Raw genomic sequence first — 21,704 nt, 5'->3', positions numbered from 1 at the left:
AAAATAGATATCTTTCGATAGAAGACCAGCGAAAAGAACGCACTTTGTTTAAACACTCGTTCTGTAGTAAAAAAAAGTTTTTTAGCAAAGTCACTAAAATGTTGATGCATGTGAAAACGTTGCATGAATTTATATCGTTATTTTATTTTTTAAATTCACTTTTCTTCTGTCAAAATCTTTTTTATTCATGTTCCATGAGTGCAGTGTATCGTAGAAATGGTTGTTCACCCTCTTGTGGCTCAAACGTGCATCCTCACCCATCGACGTTTTGGCCGGCCCTCGTTGGTGGAGCTAAACCGAACAACCGACCGCATTACCAGACAAGATTTAATCCTAAAATGTGTTCCTACGCTAAACTGCCCTCGTGGAACATGAATAAAATAGATATCTTTCGATAGAAGACCAGCGAAAAGAACGCACTTTGTTTAAACACTCGTTCTGTAGTAAAAAAAAGTTTTTTAGCAAAGTCACTAGAATGTTGATGCATGTGAAAACGTTGCATGAATTTATATCGTTATTTTATTTTTTAAATTCGCTTTTCTTCTGTCAAAATCTTTTTTATTCATGTTCCATGAGTGCAGTGTATCGTAGGAATGGTTGTTCTGCTCAGCTCCTCCAACAACGAGGTCCGACCAAAACGTCGATGTGTGAAGTTGCACGTTTGAGCCACCGGAGGGCGTAAACCTGGTTCCTTAAATATTCATTCACACATGGAGCAGACAACCCTTTGGAGGGAACTAGTTTATATATGCAGTTGCACGTTGGGGCCCCGGGAGGGCGAATCGTGCAGAGAACCTAATGGCCGGACCTCGTTGTTGGCGGATCTAAACCGAACAACCGACCGCATTACCAGACAAGATTTCATCCTAAAATGTGTTCCTACGCTAAACTGCCCTCGTGGAACATGAATAAAATAGATATCTTTCGATAGAAGACCAGCGAAAAGAACGCACTTTGTTTAAACACTCGTTCTGTAGTAAAAAAAAAAGTTTTTTAGCAAAGTCACTAAAATGTTGATGCATGTGAAAACGTTGCATGAATTTATATCGTTATTTTATTTTTTAAATTCACTTTTCTTCTTTCAAAATCTTTTTTATTCATGTTCCATGAGTGCAGTGTATCGTAGGAATGGTTGTTCTGCTCAGCTCCTCCAACAACTAGGTCCGACCAAAACGTCGATGTGTGAAGTTGCACGTTTGAGCCACCGGAGGGCGAATCGTGCAGAGAACCTAATGGCCGGACCTCGTTGTTGGCGGATCTAAACCGAACAACCGACCGCATTACCAGACAAGATTTCATCCTAAAATGTGTTCCTACGCTACACTCGTCTCGACAACAGCTGCGCCTCGTTATCCAATCACAAGCGTCCTGCACGACATCTGCGATCCACCAAGTGATAGTGCAGGCTCATTAGTTTGTCAATGAGTAGGTACACACATCACTGCACACTATTGTCAGTGCAGCTAGAAAGAAAGAAATCCCAGCAACTCTTATTTGCAACTTAAGCTGCAAATACTGGTCGCATCAAATGTTACAAATAAATGACCAACAAACACTACAGGAAGCAGCAACTCATTGTTTGCGTCTTGCTGTGATAAAAGCAAGGGTGCATTTTAGTTCTGGGAACTGACATCTGCATCTTCATTTCTTTTACTGCCGAGAAATAAGAAATTGGCGCTGTAGCTGGTAGCTCTCCTTTTGCTTTAATAATTCATGGTTGGATTCAAATCTGGCTCAGATCTTAGCTCTTTGTATCGCCCTGTGAACCACGTCACCTTCCACTAATCAGAACTCTCCGTTCAGTTAGCCATGTTAAGAAGACAGGCCTCTAACCAAGAAGAAGAAGAAGAAATGAACAGTAAAAGTGACCATCTCTTTGGTCATGGTTCATGAACTTGTTCGTTAAATTGACTCCCAACCAATCAGATAGGCGAGAGTGGGTGTGCCCTATTAATGGAAAAAGTGAAGAGAACCAGACATGGAAATACGTACCGTCATAATAATTTGAGGCACTGCAGTGAAACACAGGTTTATAAATATATGTCAAATACATAAACAGTGTGTTTTTACAATTCTGAAGTCAGGCAGTAAATTAAAAGACCTCCATCTATCGTCCATTATAACCCGCTTATTCCTTTATAGGTTCGTGGGGTGCTTCAGCCAATTCCACGTATCTTCATGCCAGGGGCGTGGTATACCCCAGACCAGTGGTTCTCAAACTGTGGTATGAGCGCTCTCTAGTGGTACAAGGGGAAAATTCATATTTTCACATTTACATTTTCAATTGAATAAATCTGAAACATACCATGCACAATTAATACACCATTTAAACATAAACAACTTTTTAAAACATTTATAAACATCTTTTCTGTGTGGTGGAAGCTAATAGGGAAAGCCTATGCTGCTACTGTATATTCTAATGTTGGTCATCATGGTGGTACTCAGAGAGATCAAGGTTTTCTCAGGTGGTGCAGAGTATAAAAAGTTTAAGAACCACTATGCCTCAAGCAGGGTTATTAAAAAAAACAACCTTTGAGATACGTTTTTATTCAAGAAGAATATACCTTTGGTTCAATTCACAGAAAAAATACATACTTTTGCATATCTTTCTTTTTTACTCATATGTGCTGGAAAACCAACAAAGACTAATTCCCTCATTTCTTCAAGAGTAGTAAGAACATTGTTACGATAAACAGCACCTGGTATAAATGCACGCGTTTCAAAAGACACCAATTTCAAAAATCCAAGTTCAAATGTTTTGGACTAGTGGAAAACACAAAATAGACAATCCATGATGGTTAAAACCTACTTATTACAGTGCACAAATCTTATAAATAAAACATTAGGTTATTGTTTACAATGTGCAAAAAATAAGTCCTTCTTAAAAAAATACTTCTCAGTCCCCGGTGCGACGGCTCAGGCTAATCGTTCTGCTCCAGAGCATGTTCGGTGTTTGGTTTGAGGTAGTGCAGGAGGATGAGTATTGAGTGAGTGAGTCTTGCTGTCCTTTGTCCTAAATCAGCACCATGTCTGTGGAGCAGACTGACCTTGTTTTGAATGGATGCATCAAAAAATAAAAAGCTCATTCTAGTTGAGCTGATCTTTAAGGGGTTTGAACACCTTTGACTGCAGAGTCGTCCAAAGCCGAAGAGGTCAAATGTTTATGAGGAGCTTCAGCAGAGGAAGAGGAGGAGAAGAAAAAAAAAAGAACAAGTTATTTACAAGTCAAAAAACAACAGGGAAATGTTCTAAACACCTCAAAATTGTCTTTTTGGTTTTTGTGATTCCTTATATTTAGCACCTTTATTAATACAAAAGTCATTGTACAAAAAGGCAAAGACTGTAGTAAAGCAATACTATAGTCTTTTGGGTGCTATTTTGACATCTTCAGAAATGAAGTTTTTTGGAGTTTTAAACACAAACTATTCACTTGGCAGCATGTTTTAGGACATAATCTTGCATTTTGAGGCATTTCTGGGACTTTTTATTTTTTTGCATTTTTTTCACAATAATAAGATAAAGATAAAATAAAGAGAGAAAAACAAATAAAGAATGAATGACAGAACAAAATGAATAAGGAAAGACAGACTGAGAGATATAAATAAGGGCATAAAATAGAAAGGAAAATATAGAAAAAAAGCTGAAAGTTCTATAAATAAACAGAGAAAAAGAAAAAGAAGAGAAGCAAGAAAGAAAAAGAGAAAAAGAAAGAAACAAAGGAAGAAAGTGACAAAGAAAGGAGAGAAACAAAGATAGAAAGAAAGAAATAGAGAAGAAAACAAAGAACAAAAGAAGTAAAGAGCGACTCTCCTGTATCTGTAGCGGCCTAAAATACGTACTTGGAAAATACGTCACACAATACTGAATTAAAACTAAATCAATTCAGTAAAAAAAAGACGATCAAATGTGGAGCAAAGGACATGAAAATGATCTTGAGAGTGATTCTGTTGTTTCAAAAACATCAATCGTCATATTTGAAAGTTAATTAAACAATGCAGGAAAAACACCAAACTCTTTGGAACAAAGATTTCACAGCTGCAGAAATACTCACACAGTGTGTCAGACTTCTGAGAGCTGCTAAGAAGTGGACTGGTGCCTTTGATGGAGGAACAAAGAGCAGCCAACTTCAGGCTCCGGGATGTGGCGTCCATCTTTTCGTCCTTCAAGACAAGTTTGGTGGAGTGGGAATTACGAACTTAACTTACATAACAGAAGGGTAAATAAGTGAGAAACTTTTTTCAGGATGAGACGTGACCCAAGTTATTATCTTTAGTTCTTTACTTTTGATTGTGTGAAATACAAACCTTTTGTGAAATAGGAAACTTTGACTAATTTAGTTTGTCTTTTCGGGCACGTGTTAAAAAATGTAATGTTTTTGGGAAAAACTTAAACCTCAAAATTTATTTCTGCATATGAGAATTTGTTTTATTTTATTTTTTACAGAATCCAAGTTTGAGCACCCAGGTTGACATCAGATGTACTGAAGATTTAACTTTTCTTTAAAAAAAAAAAAGTTAAAAGTTGAAAAATTATATTTTTTGAAAATGTTTTTGTTACAAATGTTGTCTTGTCTGTATGTTTCTCATCGAATTAACCATTTTGAGAATTTTTTTTAGCATGTTATTTTTGGTTAGATGTTGTAAAATTATGAGGGAATTTTTTTTCCCGTGAAATGTAGGAGGTGACGGAAAATATTTGAGAACCACCGCTTTAAACAAAGCCCTGGTCGAGCAGCATATCAGCGCTATCCCAGGATTCATTTGGCAGGCCAGCAGAGTAATATGGCAGAATGAAATCACTTAAAACTGAGCGTATAGCTGCTTTGGGGGAGGCTGTCGTCTAATAACGGCAACCAGCTGTCAGCGGTGATGTCTTCGTCTCTCCCTCGTCTGCTTTTCAGTGCTGCGGACTACTGTAGTCGAGGACAGTGACCGGTTAAATTCAGCTGTACGTCGACCGCACTGGACGTCTGTGGCATCTCAGTGAAGCCTCACCTACACGTGGAACCAGTCATGTTTGTCTAGCAGTTGTAAATGATCTGTGACACAGACACTGGCACCAGTGTGGGTGATAAGAGGCTCTCAGCAGTGGCTGCTCTGTGAAAAAGGCAGTGTAATTAGCTCCTAAAATAGCAAATGTGTGGGCTGTTGTTTGGACATAAAACTCATGTAAAGCATTTAAAAGCAAATTGCCTACATGCGAGTGTGTGCGTGCGACTGAGTGTGTGTGTGCGTGTGTGTTTATATCATACCCTGTACTCTTGTATTTTGCGTTTCGACTCGTCCAGCTGGTGCTGCAGGTCCCACACTACCTCCTTGTATTTGGCGTATCGCTGCTCCACAACCTCTATCTGCCGCTGTGACTCCTGCAGCATAAAGTGGTGGGTGCATCCAATCAGATTCAAAAAACAAAACCATCATTCCATGTATCCGGGTGACCCACCTCCAAGTCTTTGAAGTCCTCCATCAGACACTGTTTCTCAGGAATTGACTCCAAGTGGTTTAAGGCCATTCTTGTGCTCTTTATTTAAAAAAAAAAAATAGAATTTTTATTGAAATATGATTTGCCTCATTTATGTTTTAGTTGATTTTTTAAAAAGAAATTTTTTAGTTCTCCTAATACCGCTATGTATACCATGGACACCTGGACATTGGTAATGGGTGGGATTAAATGGAGCAGAAGATGATTAAATGTGGATGAGAAGATTTTTTTTTCTAACTGACTGTGAAAACCGTTTGTTAACCACTGGCGTGCTCACACCCCCTCCTCAGTAAAAGACGTTCTCTTGCTACATCGCATCCATCACGAAGGCCGATCGACCGACAACTCTAACAGCACGTCGCTCTATTTATCCGACCGCAGTACGTTACAACAAATCCTTCATTACCATTCAGGGTGGAAGCTTTAAACAACAAAAGCAGTGGTCATTATGAGGCGATGCTACGATGAACACCCTCCCACCACCCCCCACCCCCCCGTGATCGTACATACGCACACATAGCCGTACGTTCCAGCCGAGTTGTGGATGGGTCGATACGTCTTGCGTCCGTATTGCTGTGGTCAGCTGAAATGATTTGACGTGATCTGTGGTCAGTGTTATTTCCTTTTCTTTCGCACAATGGCTAATTAAAGGCCGGGCCGGTCAGGCGTAAAGTAATAGAAGAAGATGGACAGTTGGTGTCAGACAGCTTCATTTATTTCCTTTTCTGTCAGGAGATAAAAAGCACTCGGATCAATATAGGGCTTTCGGCAGCACTAAGTAATTTTGGCCATGTGACATCTAATAGCTAATTAAGGACGCTAGTAGCCGACATCAACTGTTCGGACGCGGAGGTCAATGTCGCGTTGTCAGGACGGCAGCTTCCTCCACTCCGTCGACGAGACTTATGACGATTATGACGGTGCCCTGAGAGTTGACTGACGCCATGGCTTCATTTGTGGTGATGTGTTTTCTCTGATTCACAAACGTAGCCCTTGGCACATTGATTTTGATTTGGCTGAGAAAGCATGACATTGAAAATAACTCCATGTTGTGCATTTCGTACAAATATTTCAACTTCTTACCATTTCGACATCCAAAACACGGTCCTGAAAAAAAAAACAAAAAAACAAACATCAACATGATTCTGTATGCACAGAATGTGAACGTTGTCAAGAGACAAAGTCCAGGTTTTAAAAATGTAGTAATGATAATATAAATTACAAATAATAGTTTGAACTTTCATGATAGTACCAAATGACCTATGGACTGGTACTGGTCCATGAACCAGGGGTTGGGGACCCCTGAGCTACACAGTCTTTCATTTACAACCGGCCCTTCAAGGGGAACTATATTGGTGATGTGGCCCCCTGGTGGAAATGAGGTTGACACCCCTGCTCTAAACAGACGTACAGAAAAGACAACGACCTGCTCTCCGTCCAGCCTACATAAACGATGACGCGATGCCTCTCTCCCTCACACACACCTGTGCATCTTTCCATTCCTCACTCCTGTCCTGATCGTTTTTCTTTCCATCAATTCCAACCCTTTCCGCCCCCTTTTTTTTTTAGTCTGTATTCACACGCGCCGCTATCTGTCTTTGCTCTCTCCAACCCTCGCCTCTCATTCTTCATAATTAAAAGCGCGGCTGGGTCTGAGAGGGCTGATTAATTGCACGCGAGCTCTGGCAGGTGGCATGGCGCCGCCACAGATGGGACTCTGCAATGGCCTACAAACACACACACACACAGAATGGCACAGTTTTGAAACAAATGCTTAGCAGACATTTTAATGTGCGCCCGCATGTGTTTCACTGCTTAATGTAGAGTAAAAATGGCCAGACTAGGTGAGCTGGTGTACGGCCAAGTGTAGATGCTGCAATTCTGAAAGGCAGAGACACTGCCCCCGGTGGCTTTTAAACTTCAACGTCCGCAGTAATTAGCTACTTGTTAAAGCACGGCTGCGGGGAAGCGGTGAAGCTCCATGTCTGTGTGACGCAGGAATGTTCGTGGCATTCTCTCATCGAACTTAAGGCTAACACTTACTCAATCCGTCCCACTGGGTTTGGAATTTTAGAATAAAATTGATAGTAATAAAAAAAAAAAATCTGACGTCAGAAAAACAAAAACAACAGCAGATGTCGTATTAGTGAAGCTAGGCTAGCTAACTAATAAAAGTGTAAACTGTGGCAGATGCAAATGTATGGATGAGTGGAGACACAGGACGCTGACCTGGAGGCTCCGCATTTCTTCCTCCTTCCTGCGATTTTTTTCCAGCAGCTCTGAGAAGAGGAAAAAAAAACGAGTTAAGAAAACTTGATTAACTCATGACCACACTTAGAGTATTTCATATGAATGCAGTATTAGGGCCACATTGAGAAAAAAAAAATACAGATAAAAAGTTTTGAGGATAAAATCGAAAAATAAGAACAGGAAAAAAACAGAAAATAAAGTTGTATCATTATCAGAAAAATTTCAAATTACGAGGAAAAAAACACGTAATTTTATTTTCTAATTAATTTACTTATGCGCTCCATGAATTAATTAAATTCTCTCCATTTATCTACGAATGGGATCAACATGTTTAAGTACAATATTTGCAATATAACTTTTTATTTCTGTGAAAATACATATTTAATTGTTTTGCCTTTTCCCCCCTTCTAAATTCTAATACTAAATTTAACAAAATAACGGAATAACTTGGAATTTTAATCAGACAAGCAGCTGCTCTAAAGCATTATTCAGGCTCCAGTTAATGGCTCTCGATCCAGGTTACGCAGTAAGCAATTATAAAAAGTGCACTCCATGATTGATTAATAATCAGTAAAGCCATTTGTTTTGGCCTAAATAGCTGTTTTACAGAACATTTCCAAGTCCAATAGTCGACTACATTATTAGCCCTTTTTCCACACGGCTGTTTCACCGTCAGCCGCCAATGGATGCTAAATGGATTTCTGTGTGTCGTTCCTCTTATTATCCAGTGTCTCAGACCGTAGGTCAGATTCAGCCACGGCATCATCGTTTAGTTGGATACATGTTATTATCCAGTGTCTCAGACCGTAGGTCATCATCGTTTAGTTGGATACATGTCCGCTTAGTCTACAACTATATAAACCTGAGATTGAACAAAAAGTAGGACAGAGGCCCACAGGACAACACAACCCCAGTCATGATCAATGAGACGGGTAAAAGTAGGGCCGTTCATTTTTTTCTTCCCTTGGCTTAGATTCAATGTAGACGGTGTTTTATCTTAGGTAAAACGAGGCTAACAAAACAACTCCTAAATAAATACTATCCTAATATTTTGTTCCCAACCTTTTTGGAAACTTTTACAAAAAGCACGGCTGTCTGACTCGTCCCATTCACATCTCACGTGCTGCGACGCGGCCGTGGAGAGGGCGACGCCAACCTGAAAGTCTGAAGGACTATTAATATTTCAAAGTGAGCCTATTACAGTAGGTCACACCAAGGTCCTGCAGAGCGCAGCCATTAACAGTTGGCAGGTACACGAGAAACGCATCTGATGAAATTACCATTCCCAGGTAGAAAACATAAAGTAAGAGCGACGACTAAACCTAGTAATCACACTGCACCACCGCTGCATCATTTTAGCCCCACAACCAGTCTGTGTTTGTCATTTTCACGTCTCTTATTCTAATACCATAATTGTAGCTGTTGTGACACACGCGTGTGTGAAATACCAGGTCGTCTCCAACACAAAAAAAAAAATCACGTCAACTTTTAATGAATGGCTCACAAAGTCAAATAAAAAGCTGCTTGCTTCAACAGTGCATCTCTTGCTTACCTTCACAAAAATAAACAGTCAAATAACAAGCGTTGTCTGGTCTTTTTGAGGTCTCCCATCTCCCACCCAGCTTGGGACTCTGCCTATTGTTTCGCCGTCTCTTTCATCTCTTTCTTTTCATCAATGTTCACAAATAAGCCACCATTTCACTGCACTGTCACGAAGCCACGTTCAAAAACAAAGTCACTCCTCCTCCTCCGGCTCGGCGCTCATTAAAGACAATCGGGAGTGTGTCGGGAAAACAAAAGTCTATTTTCCGTGCACATGTCAAAGACGAGCACACACGGAGAGGCTCTTGAAACGTTTGTTTTCATAAACACGCTGATGATGTTAGGCATCAAAATACATCAGAAGAAGCACGCCATACAAAGCCTTCGAGTATTTGTAGGAAATAAAATACTGATCTCAGTGAGAAATGACTTGAAACTTTAGGGTATTTTCAATCTAAAATATTTTTTAAATTTTTTTTTTACTTAATTTACAGTACAGCTCTGATGTCATACTGTAGCATCGACAGTACGAGAACCCGTGTCTATTTCCTGCGCATGACCATAATGACGTGTGTGTGTGTGTGTGTGTTGTTCTGTTTTTATTTACCTTTCTTTTCTGTGTTGAGGGAACGCAGCAGTTCCTCTTGCTCGTCCAGGCGCTGCAGGAGAACCACGTGCTCCGAGTCCCGGCTCTGCCTCAGGGTCTTGATCTGATCCCGGGCTTGTTGATGCTGCTTCCTCAGGCGTTGTTCTTTGGTCACACAGGCCCTCACCTCCTCACACAACCACCGCAGCTTCGTCTGGTTTTGTTTGGAGGTGACACACGGTCAGAATGTTTTGTATTGGTTTAGTTAAAAAGTAAAAAAAAAAGAAAAAGAAAAGAAAAAAAAGTTGGACTTTTTTATTTTTTCTTCAAAATGTTATAAGAATGCCTGCAATTTATTCAATGCAAACAACCTCACAAAAGTCCCCACAACTGTCAGACACAGGACAGTAATGAGGCACTCACATTTTACTGTTGCTGTTTTTTTACTGTTCCCATACAGCCGTTCCAGAGGACAGTAAACCCACACAGCCACGTTAAGGACGCCTGTTGCACAGCCGAAGTGACAATATGTACCTAACCGCAACTTGAACCGCTGACCCTGAGTTTTTTTTCCCCCAATTTTTACTCTGAAAAAAACAAACATTTCGCAGACACTAACTCCCATGCAGCCTGTAAGCTAATTATCTCTCCTGTTTGTCTGCAGATGTGGAGCGCTGCTGACAGGAGCTACGTATACATTGTAGTCACAAACACTATGAATGGAAAAAAAAAAAAAAAAAGAAAAAAAAAGTTGGACTTTTTTTTTTCCTACAAGATTTTTTTTAAAAAAACCCTGCAATTTATTCAATGCAAACAACCTCACAAAAGTCCCCACAACTGTCAGACACAGGACAGTAATGAGGCACTCACATTTTACTGTTGCTGTTTTTTTACTGTTCCCATACAGCCGTTCCAGAGGACAGTAAACCCACACAGCCACGTTAAGGACGCCTGTTGCACAGCCGAAGTGACAATATGTACCTAACCGCAACTTGAACCGCTGACCCTGAGTTTTTTTTCCCCCAATTTTTACTCTGAAAAAAACAAACATTTCGCAGACACTAACTCCCATGCAGCCTGTAAGCTAATTATCTCTCCTGTTTGTCTGCAGATGTGGAGCGCTGCTGACAGGAGCTACGTATACATTGTAGTCACAAACACTATGAATGGAGCAAACACAAACGCTGGGCAAAACAAACCGTAACACAGAAGCATGCATCATCACCGCTGTCACAATTATATACTGTATTTCTCCTGCGTGTTACGACTCCAGAGAACGACCTGATTTCTCCTGCACTGAAGCCAAATGACAAAATACTACATTAAAGCAGAGACGCAGTTAATCCTTCGGCAGATTTTCCAAGGTCTCAAAATGAAGGGTATCGAGCTCGGCATTACAGTACGGCTGCCAGGAACAGACGTCAACTGGAACAGAAAATTGGAGAGAATTTTATCTTATCTTTTATTGTAATCACTGCAGACTAAGTTTCCTTAAGATTTACATACATTCCTGAATGTATTCCTGAATTTTCTGAGTGCAGGGGTCCTCAACAGGTCAGCGTTCCGTTCCTACAGTGTGACGTAACTCGATTTTTGGATCTTACCTACTGTGCGTAAGTACCTATGTCACTCACTACAAACTGTACGTAAGTACCTATGTCACTCACTACACCAGTGATTAATAATAAAATTTGTTTGTCAAAGAGCAATGAAATCCTGTTCCACTAGGTGGCAGCAAATGCTTATTAAAACTAAGAAAAGATTATCAGAGCGGTTGAAGAAGATCTTTGTGTCTTTCTTCAATTCCTGCCAGTATATTAGCATTGTCTTCAACTTAACAGGAGTACATTTTTAGCCAATTTAAACTAGAATATTATTATATTTATTACACATACTTTTTGTGAGATTTTGTGAACTAGTTGGCAATTTAAACTAGAATATTATTATATTTATTTTACGCACTTTTTGGCACGTCTTAGTGTAGAAGAACTGCATCATGGGGTTTTACCTTTGTCTCCGTGAACCAGCGATGGGGGTCTTTGACCAATCCAGGTTTTTGTGAGATTCCCTGTTAAAACAATGCAGAAAAACAATGAATGCAAATGTGATATTTCCCGACTTCATTAGCACACCACACAAATTGCAACGCTGTTACAGAGCTGTGTCTGAAAACCAGAAGAAAAATATAGGACAGGACCTGAATATGATTAGTTAATGCAGGTAAATTGGTGCAAAAAAAAAAAAAAAAAATTAAGTAGAAAAGCTAGTTATTTCAAATGCGGATTGTGCCTCCGCACAACAGCGTCCTGTCAAACGCTGACACTTTTGTGAGAGACGACTTTTGCCAATTTAAATTGCGCGTGTGGGTGTGGAACAGCAGACGACAACAGCCTCGCACACAGACACTCACATGTACACAAATGAGCTCAGGAAGCAGGTTCAATTCCTCTCAGGCACGCTTGTCAGTATCAGTAAGAGAATCTGACTGCCTACCAATTCCTAATGACTCTTGACACACACACACACACACTCCTACAGATGAGGGGCCCTCGCAGATACACACATTAAGAGCAAAGACTCAATGACAATTTATGAGCTCACCTTTGAAGAAAGGAAGCAGTTTTTTTTTTTCAAAGATTTGAACGTTGTGTCAAGCCTTGATTATCAAGTTTTTTCCATTCCTGACAACCCTTTCCTGCAGAACCTTCCATCTCGTTTTATCTACATCACGTATCAAATACATTTATCAGGTGTGTATTAGACAGTGTTAGTGCACACACAAACAGGAAACCCAGCCAAGGATATGACATGTCCCAAAGGATATTGTGGTCGTAGGCGGTATAATGTGTCTTAATGAAAAGGACACCCAGACGTGACAATTTTTTTTTTTTTCCAGAAACAGGAAAAAGCTTTTCTTTACTTTTCTGTTGCCTGATATGGCTAATAATAGAAGATCATTGATTTCTTTGCCTATAGACCCGATGCAGTCTGGTGAGGGGGCTGTGTTTGGGGGGTGAGGTGGTTCAGGGCCTCAGGTACCAATGAGACATGTAATCAGATCCAGGAAGTCCAGTTAAAGTAACAAATCCATAAATTTGAGATCTAAAGAAAAAGGGGCTAAAATGTGATACTGTGCTTTGACTTAGGACACTGGATTTGACGACGACGGAGAAAAATGTCTTTCCCTTTCACAGAAACAACCAAACAAACAATATTTGAAAAAAGTTTTGAGTAGGAATTGTAAGTTTTTGTTTCAACTTAACTACGACCACCTGTATTTAAAACTACACTTTCTGGTTTTATATAATATATATATATATATATATATACCACCAAAGTCATTTCTATATTTTAAAGGTAAAAAGCAGAACTGTTAAAACTCCATTCCTGGTGGAAACATGGATGTCTGGACTAAATTAAATGGCAATCCATCAAAAGTTTGGAGCTTTTTTTATTATCAGAAAGACATATGTCACACTCATAAGGGCAAAAGGCATAAAAAAAAAGCCATTCAGGATTCGTCATTCGGAAATGTCAACAAAATTCTGTACCAATCTATCTGCTTCGCGCTGAGGTGTTTTTACAGGGTAAGTGAAAAAACAAATCTGCTCAAACAGTGGTGCTCCATGAAAAGTCAGGAGAAACTCAAACAGACATACATTCACATGCACAGAATTGCACAATATTGAACAAAGTAAAAGGAAAAACTATAATGGATTTTTCTAGTAAATCTTCGTGGCAAGGTGTTTGTGTCTTATCGACAGACCCGGAAAAGCAAAAGGCAAACGTTTTTTTCTCCGCCCGTTCTCTGCCACGCCATGTCAAACATCATCTCTGCAAACGGTGTCAGGCTACTTTTTCCAACCCATCACTCAAATCCTGCTCTGAACAAAATGAATTTCCCCAGCTGTTGCCAAGGCAGCACGGAAGTACGGCAACGAGAAACCGCTGCGCAGTAATTCCCGTCTCTGAGAATGAAAAGCCACTTCCTGGCAGAATGTGATATTGTGTGGGACGATAAAAAACGCCTGTTCCCTGTGACAATCAGAGAGGCAGATGAAAAGGAGGTGAATCTGTTGAAAAATATAACGGGTACAATGTCGGGCTCTAAGTGTTTCTCCGTGAGGCCGAGGTAAAAGAAGTGGCACGATTATCTCAGCAGCGCTGCCATGGAGATTCTTTTGTCTGCCGTGACTAATTTGAATGTGTGACTGCGCGCTGCGCATGTCTCAGAGCGGCGGTGCATCTGTGACAGCGTGTTTTCTGCTTACAGTTTGTTTGTTTGTTTCACCTACTGCTGTGAAAATGGAACCGACAGCAGAGTCGCAGAGATGTAACGGCTAACAGCGGGAGCCAGAAACACAGGGAGTGGGGGTTTGGGGGGAGGAGGGTGTCTTTATACAGATTTCCACCTTGGTATTTCACTTCATCAAACAATTTCAAATGATGGCCAGACAGAGGAGTCCAAACAGGAAGTAAACACGGTAAGATGACAAATCGCTGGCGAGTCACAAGTTTATTTCCCAAAGCTGTGACTTCATTTTCGAGGTAGTACACAGACAGAGCAAAGGAACTGGTGCTTGCTCAGGAGAACCAGCCAAGTTGGAATTCGAACGTTGATCCTTTGACAAACCCACTGCTCTCCCACTGGGCCACAGGCTCAATAATAACCAATAATTACAAGGCAGATGTGGCCGTAATTACTGGGTGTACGGAGACATTGTGCCTTTCAAATGAATTAGTGTAATTAGCATGTTAATTCTGACAACCGTAGATATTCCTACATTCCATTTTCACCCTCTCTCTCTCTTTCTCTCTCCCTTATGTGACGTTCATTGATTGTTTTCCAAAAACTCCCGACTTACATTTAACTGCCTTCACTGAGGAATAAGGAAGTGGAGGATCACGGGATAATTGAAACCTAATACGGCCCTTAGCGGTTAGTGATCTCACCCAATAGACCGGTCGCTAACAGGTTTGACTTATTCTCAACGCGACAGATTAAAGATTAGCTACGCTGTAGGATCGCATCTCCCGGCTGTTTGCACGTCTGCACCAGATTAGGGAAATCCATAGGAGCAGATAAGAACTGCCTGGCTTCATTAACCTGAGGCAGCGGAGGAGAACCGGCACACGTGTCGCAAGTAAACATAAAAAAACCAATGACGCGCTAATTAATAATAATATTTAATTAAGGTTACATATATTTTTAGAGACAAAAATAATTGATTGACAGAATATAGATCTTTAAAATAATGAATAATATATGGACTGTGTGACAAAAAAAACCTGACAGCAGCCATGAAGCTGTGAGTTGATTTCACTTTTTTGAATGATTGAAAGTCTAAGAAAAGACTCGTTTCAGAAGGTTAAACATATTCATTACCAAGACAACACAATTTGTTATTTTTAACAATGGTGCCTTGGCTTCCTTACAGTAAACACTGAGGTACGTGTGTGTGTGTGTGTGTGTGTAGGGACAGAGTTCCTGGCGTAGGTGTGTGTGTTTGGGAAAGCAGAGACAGAACCTGTGCCGAAATAAAGAGCTTAAAATACTCACAGCCAGTATTGAGGTACTGGCAGTAAATAAACCACAGTAACAGTTGGTATCTGGACCAAAGCTGTGGGGCACACGCCCCAAAAGTGGCCGTTTAGTTCTGTTACGTGGGTCATACCTGGGAGTTTTTTTTGTTTTTTCTTTCTAAAGGTAAAGACGTGTAGCGGTTGACTAACTGACGTCGGCCAATGAAACATCAAAGGGGAATTATCAGAATATGAGCGTCCAATCAGTAACTAATACTGCAGCGTTCCTCGTCAACAAGCAAAACAACTCATAATATCCACAGCAGATCATGCTCCCTCCTCCAGGTCCACACCACAGCACACATAAACACACATGTGTGTGTGTGTGCTCCACCCACCTTTCTCAGACAGAACCATTGTCAACCACATGACTGACAGGCTTCACTGGCAAACAAATTTGGGAATTGTTAGTTTTATGAAGACGCTTCATGTTCATGTGAAAGCCCTGTTTATGTTTATAACATTTTTATTTTTTCTAAATTGTCTTTTAAACATATTTCTGCAGCCACTAATACTTTGACAGGGACTTGAAGCTTCATATTTTTATAACTGTTTTTTTTATTTATTATTACTACTTACGTATATATTTTTCTGCTATTATGCTGTTTTAAAAATATGTACTGAGTGAAATATTTTTCTTTGTATTTAAAACCTGATTTTATGTTAATATTATGACATGTTTTTTCTTAACTGCACTACAAATAATGAACATAAAATTTATTTGTTTTCACAGAATTTATAACGTCAGCACAATGGGGGAAAGAAAAAGACTAGTTATCCTAACATAAATAATTGAACAAAAACTAAAATGTCTTGACAGTAAATACCTTGAGGTGACCTTCACCATTTCTGTCCAGACTTCGGCAGGCAGCGTCTAGTTCCTCACCAACGGAGGAAAGGATTGCTTCTTGTTCTGCCTCCATCCGTAACAACTTCTCCTGCAGCTCTGATTCTAAATCACATCTCCGTTCATCTGACTTGATCTGTACAATACGGCAGAGAGCAGTGTGTGAGTCTCAGGGGACACAAACAAGGCAAAACTTTCTAACCCAAAAACTGGTCGGAAATATTTAAGAAATATTTTTTTGGGATATTTCCTGACACTACAGTTTCTACTATACTAACAAAAAAGGAATGAAACTTTTCGCCAACCCTCACCCCCCACACAAACACATCTTGTTCAGTTTTTTCCTTCATTTTTTCCCCATTAGCTTCGGGACGCTGTAGATCAATACGTCAAAGGCACAGAAGTCATCTGATCAGAGCTGCCCAGAGACCCTGGATCGTTATCCTGTCCCAGGGAGTATAAACCACCCACATTAAATTAATAAATGTCCCCCTTTTCTTCACAACACATGGATTTCCCCAAACCCCCAAACATTCTCAGAGACCTGAGACTTATCTGTAGTTATAAAACTCCCCTGTAAGGATTAATCCAACTCAGGACCAATTAGCCATCTAAACCAGCGTTTCCCAAATTCTTTGAGCCACACCACCAAACAAAAATCTCACAAAAAGTATATACAGTATAATGAAATATAATAATATTCTAGTTTAAATTGACTAAAAATCTACTCCTGTTTAGTTGAAGACCACGCTCACATAGTGGCAGGAATTGAAGAAAGACACACACAAAGATCTTCCTTTAACAGCTCTGATGATCTTTTCTTAGTTTTAATAATAATTATCTGCTGCCACCTAGTGGAAGAGAATTTAGTTGCTCTGCCTGACACTGACAAACAAAAATAAATATTTGCAATAAATAAAAAATATATATTTTAAAACCTTTCACTTGGCTATCTTGATAGTGTCGCTGGATTTTTACAAATTTATCGCTTTAGGTTTTGTCTGATTCTGACAAATGTATGGTTCAGCATTTTGCCTCCGTCTTACTTTGTCATCCAGCTTCTGTTTGAGGAGATGGTACTTTCTCTGTAAGACTTCCTGTGCTTCATCCTTTGCGCTCAGCTGGGTTGCCAGCTTATCACACTCATCCTTCATCCTGTCCAGCTTGAGGCGGAGAATCCCACACAGCTCCTTGTCTGAGGCTGCGTCCGCCTGGTGGAACACACAGTTGCGGAATGGCCATCATGCAAAAAAACAAAACAAAAAAAACAAAAAAAAAACCACCAATCACAACAGGTTCTTATTTTGCTCCGCACGAGTCCTGTATGTTTGTTAAGTACAAGGAAAATACACACAGAAGTCATGTGGAGCTATTTCATTGTGAGCTGTGTAGAAGCTTCACTGAACCTTTTTAAATCAACTCCTGGGTGTATTTTTACGCCTGCTGTGAAGGCTTCAGCTCCAGTATTAAATCTCTCTGACTGCAATAAGAACATTTTCATACACAGCATAAAAAGAGACGAATGTGAAATAAACAACGATGAATGAGTGGTCGGAGTATGAGGAGTGAGAGAGAGGGAAGAAAATAAAAATCAGGATTGATTGGAGTGAGAGAGAGAGAGAGAAAAAAAATGAGAAAAATAAAAATGCAAAATCTGAACAAAAACTAAGACCATAAAGGACAGTCAGACAAACTATAAAGTGTCAGGAACAAAGTTCACACTAGTTAGTAGACGTGTCCAGCTCTGTCCTTAATAAATAAGATACATTTCCAGAAGGGCTGGGTGTCGCCTTTCAAATACTGGCTCTCACGTCCTCTTTTCAAATGTCCCTGTCCGTGCTGCGACCAGAAACCACTTTATTAGGCGTTGTGTCAGTTAATAACGCTACCTGGTAGAACTGATGGGCTACATCTGACCACATAAGAGACTTCCTCCGTCCTTTAAGCAAAACTGTCCCCATGAGGACACATCCGGGGAGTGGGACGATAACGGAGTATTTTTAGAGAAGCTTTTCCATCTCCATCACTGCCACGATAAAGAGCTCTGAGGTCTGATATCAGGTTTTTAAGTATTCATGGTTTGAGCTTTGGGATGGTGCGAGGATCCACAGGGCACCAAAGACTAATAAAAGCTCCGCTCTCCTCAATTCATTTGTACCACGGCGATGGAGTCACTCCATATAGGAACTGTCTCTGCCTCACCAAGACAAAAAAACGTGCCAGATAATACTCGTGTGATATAAACAACTGAACTTCAAACTCTGAGATCAATGGCTTTGTTTTGAAATCTTTCCAAAAAGTTAAATTCTTCTTATAGCGGTTCACTCACTGGAGCTTTAGACAATGATAGAACACATAAAAAAAAAGACTTACCTTCAGCTCCATCAGGTGCAGCTGCATTTCACGATCTTTCTTCAGAACGCCGTCTTCCATCACCGCCTTCATGTTTTCCAATTCCTTCTGATGCACGTCCCTCTCCAGCTGCAGCTGTTGCCGAAGTGCCGTCTGCTCCTCTTGCGTCGTCGCCAGCTTCGACTGTAGTTCAGAGGCACCTTTCTGGAGCTCCTTCCTGGAGCTCTCCTCTTCAGCGAGACGCTGAGCTAGCTGTGCATGGGCCGTGGTCATCCGCTTCAAAGACGCCTGGAGCTCGGCATGTGCGTCCTGCTCTCTTTGATTACGACGCGCTTGGATGTTGGCCTGCTCTTCCAGCCTGTGGTTTTCTTCTCTCAGTTTTGCCTGGACGGCGGCCTGGCACTGAGTCTGTTCCTCCAGACCAATTAAAGTCTGTCTTACCTGGGTTTAGAAGAATATTTAGATACAAGGCAACTGGATGAGACTCAACAGACAAACTATTTACTACATGGGTCTCTTTAATATAGCACGCTTAAGTATTTAATTGAAGGACTGGACTTCAAACATAATTTTAAAAAAAGGTAAAAACACACACTTAAGTATAAGTGAATTATACTTTGATATAGGAGACCTAATAGGGAAACATATTTCATTCCCAAACCTCCTGAATTTCCTGCTCCAGTGAAAACTGCCGCTGGCGGGCCTCGGACAGGGCCACGTCCTTGCGATGCAGTTCTTCCTCCCGGTGGGCCAAACGGCCCAGGATTTCAGGAAGCTCCTTGCGGGCTGCCTCAGTCTGCTGGCTCAGCACCTTTAGCTGGGCCTGTGAGCTCTCCTTTTCCCTCGTTGCCTGAAGGGAGAAAGAAAAAGCACATGAGCGGGGGAGGAATAATAGAGATGAGAGAAATAAAAAAAAAATTTAAAAAGACAAATGAAGGGTGGAGGGGGATGGTGTACGGAGATGAGCTCTAATAAAAATGACGAGAGTCAGTAAAAGAGTGACAGAAAGACAGAGTGAGAGGAACATATGCAGTACCAGCTCTTGTGCCGATAGGAAGAGGCTCAGCTCCCCGATAAGGGACAATGGTCAGGTCTGTTCCAAGCAGATTTCTCTAATACACCGGCTTAAAATGGAATTTGCGAAGACTTCGCTTGAGCTCAGAACCTAATCATTTAATTGAGTACTTGATTCCCTTCTCTAATTCATTAGGGGGATGGACATTATTCAGTAATTAATTCAGGTCACGATGAGCAAGCCAGGTGGAATTCTGTACATCTGTCTCCCAGCGAGGCGTAAGGCTGTCGGCTGTGACTTCAGGGGCGACTCAGTCAGCCGAAAAGGGTTGAAAATCGGTTGCAGGTGACTTTCAAGCTAATAAGAACAATCAAACACTCACCTTGGCACATCCGCTGTAGCAGATATACTCAGTAACAGTATAATAGATATTTCCAGGTTTTAAACTATATTCAATTTTTTTTACTTCTCCTGGGGGTTTGTTTTATATTTTCAGCAAAATATTATTTATTGGCTTTTTAACACTTACATTCACTCACTGCTGGGTGCGGTATTTGATAGGGATTACCTATTATTAGTTTACTGTACCGTTAATGGTAACAGTGAGTAAAATACACAGTAGATTTGAATAGGTTTGACTGCTCGAAAATGACTGCGTGGAGTGTTGCCATGGGACCCGTCGAATGTCCAAACAAAACAAAGTGCCCCGACAACAAAGCTCTGCACGTGGCGGCCTTTGTTACAGAGAAAACTAATTCTCACATTTATTTTGTAGAACAACGGTTTCACTGAGTGTTGAGACTTTGATTTGCAAACCCATCAAAATCATGCAGCTTCTCTATTGTAGCGAATGACAAGTGTATTTTACATAATGCCATACAGTCCAAATGACTTTTCAGCACCATGGACAGCTCAGAGTGCTGTAGCCTCCTTTACCCAGTGTTTGATCAAGATACTGTAACATTAACGTTAAAGTATATGTTTTTACAACCCACACATTCTGCCTATAAAACAAGTTTCCTGTTTTTAAAAAAAATAAGCTCATGGTCACGCTGAAATACCAGATGTGCGTGTCGGAGGCATAAGCTCATGGTCACGCTGTACCAGATGTGCGTGTCGGAGAAATTCACACTAATATTCTGTAAGACAATCATCTACGAAATACCAGGAAATCTGTGTAAATGAAAAGAAAACGGCTTCCTATTGAGAAAATTCATATCAATTCCCAAACAGTGTGGATTTTGCATACGTCGACAACTGAGGTGAAACAGATACGTTCAGAAAATGTACATAGTGTGAATTCTAGAACAACCTGTATCACGAATACTGACGACAGAAAAACAGTTAGTATATGTAATGTGTATAGAATATGAATTAAATATATTAAACTTTAACTGCAAATCTAGCTAGGTGGTCCATAGATCAGTGGTCCCCAAACCCTCTGCGTGTCACTACTACTAAAAAAGTTTCCTTTTATTTTGTATTTAAGTCAGTAAAATGTATCATATAATATAAATTACTTATGTAAATGCCTTAGATTATTCCTTCTGTCCATCTCAACATACCTGGTGAGCCTTTTCTGTATGGAACTGAACGTGTGACTTTGCCTCCTCCAGCTCCTTCTGCATTCTCTTGCACTTTGCCCTCCACTGGTGCACAGCCTCCTGGGCCCTGATCTTCAATTCATCCCTGCTCCTCGAACTCTCCTGGACTAATGACTCCATGTGCTTCCGTTCTTCCTGCCCTCGGCTCTAAGGAGTGCGTATGAATTAAGCATGTGCGCAGTCTTTGCCGTGTGATCTTTTAATTGTAGGGTGGACTTTTAAACCACAAATACCTGCATCTCCCTCAACTGTTCCAGCATTCTGAGCTGCTGTTGCTCCCGCCGTACCATGTCGGACGACAGCTCCTGGTGGAACGGGAAAAGAGAAAGGTCAAAGACGTGTTGCGCCTACAGTATAGTGAACAACGGACACATTAGAGCTGGGGTGTCAAACTCATTTGCACCAGGGGCCACAGCAGCAATACAGTTCCTGTTGAAGGGCCGG

General features: G+C 40.6%; 1 protein-coding gene across 2 annotated transcripts in view; it reads right to left on the bottom strand.

The window, feature by feature from the left end:
* Positions 1 to 2,438: 2,438 nt before the first annotated feature.
* Positions 2,439 to 21,704, bottom strand: part of cep128 (centrosomal protein 128) — a 30,901-nt gene continuing 11,635 nt past the window's right edge. For both annotated transcript variants that reach the window (XM_008312771.3, XM_008312772.3), the window contains exons 12-25: positions 21,494 to 21,565; positions 21,222 to 21,407; positions 19,303 to 19,491; positions 18,663 to 19,082; positions 17,336 to 17,500; positions 16,270 to 16,425; positions 11,868 to 11,927; positions 9,881 to 10,073; positions 7,711 to 7,760; positions 6,565 to 6,588; positions 5,443 to 5,520; positions 5,252 to 5,365; positions 4,052 to 4,160; positions 2,439 to 3,171 (exon numbers count right to left, since the gene is read on the bottom strand). In XM_008312771.3, coding sequence (XP_008310993.1) covers positions 3,104 to 3,171; positions 4,052 to 4,160; positions 5,252 to 5,365; positions 5,443 to 5,520; positions 6,565 to 6,588; positions 7,711 to 7,760; positions 9,881 to 10,073; positions 11,868 to 11,927; positions 16,270 to 16,425; positions 17,336 to 17,500; positions 18,663 to 19,082; positions 19,303 to 19,491; positions 21,222 to 21,407; positions 21,494 to 21,565 — 1,884 coding nt within the window. In that variant the 3' untranslated portion in view covers positions 2,439 to 3,103. The remainder of the gene's footprint in view (positions 3,172 to 4,051; positions 4,161 to 5,251; positions 5,366 to 5,442; positions 5,521 to 6,564; positions 6,589 to 7,710; positions 7,761 to 9,880; positions 10,074 to 11,867; positions 11,928 to 16,269; positions 16,426 to 17,335; positions 17,501 to 18,662; positions 19,083 to 19,302; positions 19,492 to 21,221; positions 21,408 to 21,493; positions 21,566 to 21,704) is intronic.

The sequence above is a fragment of the Cynoglossus semilaevis genome, chromosome 7 (genome assembly GCF_000523025.1).
Source record: "Cynoglossus semilaevis isolate Cse_v1.0 chromosome 7, Cse_v1.0, whole genome shotgun sequence".
Classification (NCBI taxonomy): Eukaryota; Metazoa; Chordata; class Actinopteri; order Pleuronectiformes; family Cynoglossidae; genus Cynoglossus; species Cynoglossus semilaevis.
This window is presented reverse-complemented; position numbering and strand designations above follow the sequence as displayed.